This window comes from Octopus bimaculoides, chromosome 17, assembly GCF_001194135.2.
Source record: "Octopus bimaculoides isolate UCB-OBI-ISO-001 chromosome 17, ASM119413v2, whole genome shotgun sequence".
Classification (NCBI taxonomy): Eukaryota; Metazoa; Mollusca; class Cephalopoda; order Octopoda; family Octopodidae; genus Octopus; species Octopus bimaculoides.
The window spans coordinates 43,957,505-43,965,108 of NC_068997.1; the positions used below are offsets into that span (position 1 = coordinate 43,957,505).

A 7,604-nucleotide genomic window follows, 5' to 3' on the forward strand; every position below is an offset into this window, starting at 1 on the left:
ATATATATATATATATATATATATATATATACACTTATTTTTAAATAGCAGTGTCTGACCCTGGTGAAGAAGATGAAGAAAAAGCCTGTGCTGAAGATTTGCAGAGAGGCAGCAATCATATTCCACAAGAAGGTGAACCAGACTTCATTGAGACCAACTGTCACTGGGATGAATGCTTAAGGGAATTTGAAACCCAAGAAGATCTGGTTCGGGTATGTAAATTGGTCTATTCAATTCTAATCTATATTTGTCTTAGTATAGATTGTTGTTATCACTCTTGACCCCTAGGTCTGTCTGGGACAATAGCACCCTATTGTATATCAAGAATTGCATTATCTAATGCATCTTTCTTTATTTAAGCTGGTAGACTGTAATTTAATACAGAGTTTGGTTCTGTTTCTAACAGCTTGATTGAGCCTTCAGGTTTTTTCTATTTGCTTGGGTTTTGTACATAGATATATTGATCATTTTTAACATCTGCTCTTCTTTATCGGCAACATTTGGACAGAGCATTTTGAGACAGTGTTTTACTGCTGGAAAACAACCCTCTTAGTCTCCTCTTATAATACACAGAGGTATGGTGTACCACTTCTAAAGAGTGAGATACACACAGTCTATAGTTACGCAAACGTTTTTGTGCAACAGATAAAATATTCAGTGGGATTTTTTTCATATTTAGTAGCAAGATTTAAAACTGAACTGACAAATTGCCAAGTTAAAATCATAGCTTAGTAACAGCTTTTACATGTGATTGGCTAAGTTATTGACTAATCAGCATTGAGACATCACTTTATAGATCTTTCTAGAAGCTGCTAGAATGTTCCTTTACAAAACTTATAAATAAGTATGTTTTGAATGCCAAACTTCAGTTTGTGACTGTCCACAGCTGAGATAACCACATTCGTATTTTACTGCTTCAATAGTCCTTCTCATGACTTTTGCACAACTTAAACAACAGCTCTAGTTCACCAACATGAACCCAGTGTGTACATTTTCTCCTGTTTTGGTAGCATAATTTCAGAGCCTTCTTTATCAACCATTTGTAAGAGCTACAGAATTGTCCATTTCACTGTGTAAACTTTGTTGTTGCATTTTTAATTCATGACCAACATGGAAAATATTTGTACAGTGAAATAAAATTCTGTTAATTGTTCATGAGTGTTGTGCATTCATTATACGCAGTCAGAACCCAACTCAACTACCAGCATTTCATATCCTTCATCCTATATCTATTGTGACAATTAACTACACTTTGTGAAATCTCTTTGCATTCCAAGGTCAAATCCTGTCCAAGTTGACTTGAAACCAGTAAAGCAAAATGTATATAAAGACACTTGGCACACTGGCATGACTAGAGTGTGGGCAGCCCCAGGTAGCCCTTGAGTTTGCTGCCCTGCCCAGGCTCTAACTTTGTTGAGAAATTTGGAGTAAAATAACAAGAAGAGATTTCTATTTCCTATCTGTTTAGAACAGTCCATAACTAAACGCTGGTTTTATGAAAGTGAATTATAAAGAAATTTATCAGGACCATTGGGACAAGTGTCTTCTACCATAACCTCAGATTCACTTAAGCATTTTGAGTTAAACTGGATAGAGTCTGTTAAATGGATCCTACCAGTTCTTTGTTGGTATACTTAACTAATCATCTGATTTGATACCACCACCTCCTTTTTTCATTTTGCATTGTTCTTTCTGCACTTGTTTTATTTTCTTTTTCTGCTCTTTCTGTTTGAATTTGTTAACATCTGAATAAAATGTTGTTTTGTTTTAGCATATTAACCAAGACCACATCCAGTTAAATAAGAAGTCCTTTGTGTGCAAGTGGAGGGAATGTAACCGAGAAGAGAAACCTTTTAAAGCCCAGTACATGTTGGTTGTCCATATGAGACGACATACTGGAGAGAAACCCCATAAATGCTCAGTAAGTTCTCCCTGATTCACATTATTTACAACATTAATCTATCACTGTATTTGTTTGGGGTTTTCCTTTGTGTACTTTGTGTTATCCCTAAATTTAATTAGCAAGAACTGTAGCTGACTGTAACTGATATGGTGTCAGACTGTGGACAAAAGGGTCTATTGTTTATATTTTCTCATCAATTCTACATTGTGTTTGTGGCAATAATACTGATTCCTCAGAGGGTTTAGTCCCAAACTCACTTCTGTAAAAATCTGAAGGATTTTATAATTGACTCATGTTTTATGAAATTTCAGCATTGAATAAAAAATTTAACAATAAGTGTAGCTTGAAATGTAAGGAGTTCCTCCAGGTTAACTTCATCTTCACCATTATCTATTTATCTAAATGATGATGATGATGATGGTGATGGTGATGGTGATGGTGATGGTGGTGGTGGCGGCGGCGGCGATGAGGAGGAGGATCTCAAATTTTGGCACAGGGCCAGCAATTTTGGAGTAAGGATGCAAGTCAAATATATTGACCTCAGTACTCATCTGGTATTTATTTTATTGACCACAAAAGGCTGAAAGGCAAAGTCGACCTTGGCGGAATTTGAACACAGAATATGAATGAAAATGGATGAAATGTCACTAAACATTTCCCCCAGCATGCTAACGATTCTGCCAGCTCACCACCTTATATAATAACAATAATAATAACAATAATAATAATAATAATAATAATAATAATAATAATGGTTTCAAATTTTGCCACAAGGGCAGGAATATTGGGGGAGAGGATGAGTCAATTACATCAACCACAGTGTTCAACTGGCACTTATGTTATCGACCCTGAAATAATGAAAGGTAAAGTTGACCTGGCAGAATTTGAACTCAGAACATAGCAACGGGTGAAATACCATTAAGCATTTCGTCCAGCATGCTAACAATTCTGCCAACTCACCAATAGCAATAATGCTGCTGATGATGATAATAACTATAATAATAATTTCAAAAGTTTGGCACAAGGCCAACAATTTTGGGAGAGTGGGTAAGTGGATTACTGGAGGAGGAGGGTACTGCCTCCACTATTGATTTTTATTGTATTTGTTTTCTGTAACAGTTTGAAGGTTGTTCAAAAGCTTATTCACGGCTTGAGAATCTCAAAACTCATCTTCGGTCACACACCGGAGAGAAACCGTACATGTGTGAATTCCCTGGATGTACGAAAGCCTTCAGTAATGCTTCAGACAGAGCTAAACATCAAAACAGAACACATTCGAGTGCAGTAAGTATTTTTCAAACATCATCTTTTATTGGATCGTATATGATTTATGAATACCACGTTCATGTTGCCAAAACCTAGATCCCTAGTTTTACCCATGCCATATTCTTATTAATTCATAAACCAAGAAGGGAGCCTCTATACTCAACCTGCTAAAAAATATTTACTAAATTCCCTTGAAATCACAGCATACTGCCTTACACACAAAAAAAGAACTACATTGGCTAATGTAGTTCTAGATATATTGGTTTCAAATTCTGGCACAAGGCCATCAATTTCAAGGGAGAGCTAAGTCGATTACATTGACCTCAGTGCTCAACTGGTACTTATTTTACCTGAAAGGATGAAAGGCAAAGTTGACCTCAGTGGAATTTGAACTCAGAACATAAGGATGGACGAAATACCACTCAGCATTTTGCTAATGATTTTGCCAGCTTGCTGCCTTAGTATAAATTAAGGCAAGACAGACACATAGCAGGAATATCTTTGGTCATAGTTAGAATCCTGGTTAGGATCAACAAGTCCTGATTAGGAATTTTTGCTGAATATTAATTCTATTAGTTTTCTCCAGGATTTTGTTGAAAACCTCCTAATCGAAATACACTTAGTTTTTCTGTAAGAACATGGAAACATGCATGTGAAAGGTTTTTTTCTTTTTGTTAAGTACATGCTGGGGTTCAAAGAGACTTTGCTCATGACTTTTGCAACCACTCCTAAACTAGCAAATTAGTTTTTTGCTCAGAGTTAATTTCTGCCCTGTTGATCATTCTATCTTTACACACCCACATGTTCTCCTTATTTTTTTGTAGCTTTTGCAAAATCTCTGCATTTCATATTCATGTTTTGTTACCATACAATATTGCACTTCATTACAAGTATCATACAATATAAACTTTATTCATGGAGTGAATCCTTTATTGCCAGCATTCAGGCAAGCATGTGTAGATAAACTCATGTGATATCAAAATATATCATATGAAGATGCTTTGAATAAAGATAGATTGACTCAAGAATATTAAACCAGTCTTAGAAAAATATAGCAGTTAGAACACTCCTCTTACAAGACAATATCCCACAGTACATTCTTAATACCAACATTGATGCCAACATTTGGGATACTTGACTGGTCTGTAGGTTTTATCCACTTCATAGGCATTAAAACCCACAAAATCTTGACATCAACTGGAAAACTCCACAGAAACAGTTACATTGGTTTCAAAGCCAACAGTTCAAGGGGAAGGTGCTAAGTTGATTAAATCAACCCCAATACTCAACTGGTACCTATTTTATTGACCCCAAAAGGATGAAAAGCAAAATCAACTCCAGCCAGATTTGAACTCGAAATGTAAAGAAGGACAAAATGTCATGAAGCATTTTGCCTGGCATGCAAAAGATTCTGCCTGCTCACCGCCTTAACAGAAACAGTACCTAAGAAGAGATGAAAGAAGTAGAGGCTTGAGACTAGTGCAGACAGATTTTGAATGTCATACAGTACATCTCAGACAGCACCTACTAAACAACAGTAGCAAAAAATATATATACACACACACACACATATATATAAACCTAGTACTGAAAAGAACAACATCCTACATCAGCAGAGAACTCATCAGGAAGCACTTTCTTCCCAACAACTTCCCTTACAACCTCCAAAGGGCTGGACTAATATATCTCAAGAAGTGGATGTGAAATGCTCAGCATACTAGAAAGTGATTTTGCTTGAGTGTGTACTCCAAAGACTTGAGGATGACACTAATATTGATTTCAAATTTTAGTGCAAGGCAAGCTATTTTGGGGAAGAAGTTAAGTTGGTTACATTGACCCCAGTGCTCATGTGATACTTATTTTATTGACCCTGAAAGAATGAAAGACAAATTCAACCTCGGCAGAATTTGAACTTAGAACATAGAGACATGAAATGCTGCTAAGCATTTTGCCCAGCACACTGATGATTTCTCTGCCAGCATGCCACTTTGAGGATGACACTAATCTTAGTATGAACTGCAGCCTTTCTTGGATTCATGCCGACTACAACACATTATACTTTAAAGGCTCTGCATTTGCAATCCAAAAGATTGCTACAGAGTACCTTGTAAATAAAAACACAACCACCCATTACATGGGTGCAAGTATATCCACACATGCACACTAACTCAGTCATATATTCACAAATCCCTAGAATTCTCTTGACCCAAACAAAAATGCTTCGGTGCTTTGTTAGTAATAGGCTTGAATGATTTAATAAGAACTTGAATAAATCTCAGAAAACCAAATATGCTTTATTCCTCCCAACAGAGTTGGTTCTCTGATACAAACTTCCTGTCTTTAACTGATGTAGATTTAAAACTTCCATCAAAATTTCAAGCTAACTTATGTTTTAAACACCAACTTAATATAACAGTCATTTTACTTAATTCTTCATTATTTTCAAAGTTAATTAAAACAAATGCAGTTTGTTCCAAGAAAAACAGAGTAAGGAAGGGTTAATATGTAATTGGCTCTCTGATTGTTCTTACAGAAACCCTATGTATGCAAGGCTCCCAACTGTACAAAGCGTTACACAGATCCCAGCTCACTGAGGAAACATGTGAAAACAGTGCATGGTCCTGAGTTTTATGCCAATAAGAAGCACAAAGGCAATGAACACGGCTATTGTAACCCAAAGACAGAACCAGATCATGTGAGTAAAATCCAGATTTTTTTCTACATTTGTTTGTGTTTGTGAAAGTTATCAGTATGTTAATAGCTTGTATTCTCATTTAATATCAGTAGTTTATCTCACAACTTAATCTCACATTCATTGAGGAGGATGTGACAAAATACAGAACTAATAAGAATAACACTGTGTAACATGATTCTTGCCCTTGGGTAGCAACTGTTGTTTCTTATTTGCTTACCCCTAGAAAGTAAGAAAAATGGCTAATATTTCCTTCAAACTTTGCTTTTCTTACACTTTAACAAACACCAAAGGATCCCTCTTAACACATGGCTATGATGCTCCTTCGCTATTCCTGCTCATCATCAGAGATGCACATATTGTCAGCTGCTAAGGTCAATCAACTGACAAGCAAATCTGTGGTATTGAGCAGAATATTTGCTATAACTATATTTCTGCTTCAGCAACTAAGTATTGAATCTGTCTAAAATGTAATGGTAAATAGGTCAGTTCCAAAACATTGAAGTCCAGGTCAGAAAAGCTAAGTTTGAAGGGAATAGCAGTCACTTCCTTTGGTTTCTAGATAGAAGCAAATAGGAAATAACACTTACTGACCAAAGACAAAAATAAAATTGTGTTACACTGTGTAATGATTACGGTGAGAAATATTTGACCAAACAAAAACAGGTTAATGTGTTCACTTTGTAATATGCATAGACTACGAGGTGGGTGCTGAAAAGTTCCTGGCTTTGGATAAAAGAAAATACAGGAGGATCAGTTAATTATGATTTTATCCAACATATTCCCCTCTCAGATTCACACACTTGTTGCAGCAGTTGCTCAGTTTTTCTAAGCCCTGTAAAAGAACTCAGAAGGTTGGACTTCCAACCAAGCCTTTTATAATACTCTCAAAGCCAGGAACTTTACAGCACGTCTTTGTACAAAGACCCTTCAGCAGGTGTGCAGATGTTTTCTATTGTAGCTTTTCATTGACTAATACTTTATGAGTGAAATGAAATTTGTGTGAAAGCTCCCACTACCCATATAAACATACCTGAATGCTTTTTATGTAACTTTGTTTTTTATCTGTTTTCTTTACTCTTTATTTTTGTTTTTAATTTAAATCCCTCCCCCCTCTTTTCTGACATTTTAGAATAAAGATTATAAAGATGATGGCAATAACAAAAAGGTTGAAGATTGTTTAACTGTGACATCTCTTCAAGTGGCTTCTTCATCACACCGGAGAAAACCTCGAGTGAGTTTGGTCTTTTTCTTAAGGTTTACTTTTTTTAATTTTTATTTTCAAACTGATTCCAAGCAATTAGTACAAATTTATGGCATACCAGGCAAATGTATTCTTAAATAGCTCCAGGCTGATCAAAGCCTAGTGTGTGGATCTGATGGACAGAAACTGAAAGCCCATTACATATATATATATATATGTATGTATATATCCAGGTTTGTGTGATTGTGTATAGAAGAATATTTTAATCAATGAAATTCTAACTAAGTCTGATTTTCATGTTTTCTTATTTGCAATTTTTACAATTATACAATATTGAAATAAACTAGTACTTTCATGCGTTAGGCAATCATCAGGTTTATGTAGTGACAGCCATGTTCATCAAACCTGATGATTGCATAATGCATGAAAGTATTAGTTTATTTCAATATTGTAAAAATTGCAAATAAAACGTGAAAATAAGATTAATTTGGAATTTCATCGATTATTATATATATATATATATATATATATATATATAT

General features: G+C 35.2%; 2 protein-coding genes across 3 annotated transcripts in view; one reads left to right on the top strand and one right to left on the bottom strand.

Moving 5' to 3' along the window:
- Positions 1-7,237, top strand: part of LOC106867430 (zinc finger protein GLI1) — a 420,253-nt gene extending 413,016 nt beyond the window's left edge. For both annotated transcript variants that reach the window (XM_052973914.1, XM_052973915.1), the window contains exons 11-15: positions 49-212; positions 1,772-1,921; positions 3,023-3,187; positions 5,703-5,864; positions 6,994-7,237. In XM_052973914.1, coding sequence (XP_052829874.1) covers positions 49-212; positions 1,772-1,921; positions 3,023-3,187; positions 5,703-5,864; positions 6,994-7,206 — 854 coding nt within the window. In that variant the 3' untranslated portion in view covers positions 7,207-7,237. The remainder of the gene's footprint in view (positions 1-48; positions 213-1,771; positions 1,922-3,022; positions 3,188-5,702; positions 5,865-6,993) is intronic.
- The window catches only part of LOC106878371 (aspartyl aminopeptidase), a 383,150-nt gene that overhangs the window by 166,989 nt on the left and 208,557 nt on the right, over positions 1-7,604 (bottom strand). The gene's annotated exons all lie outside the window — the stretch shown is intronic.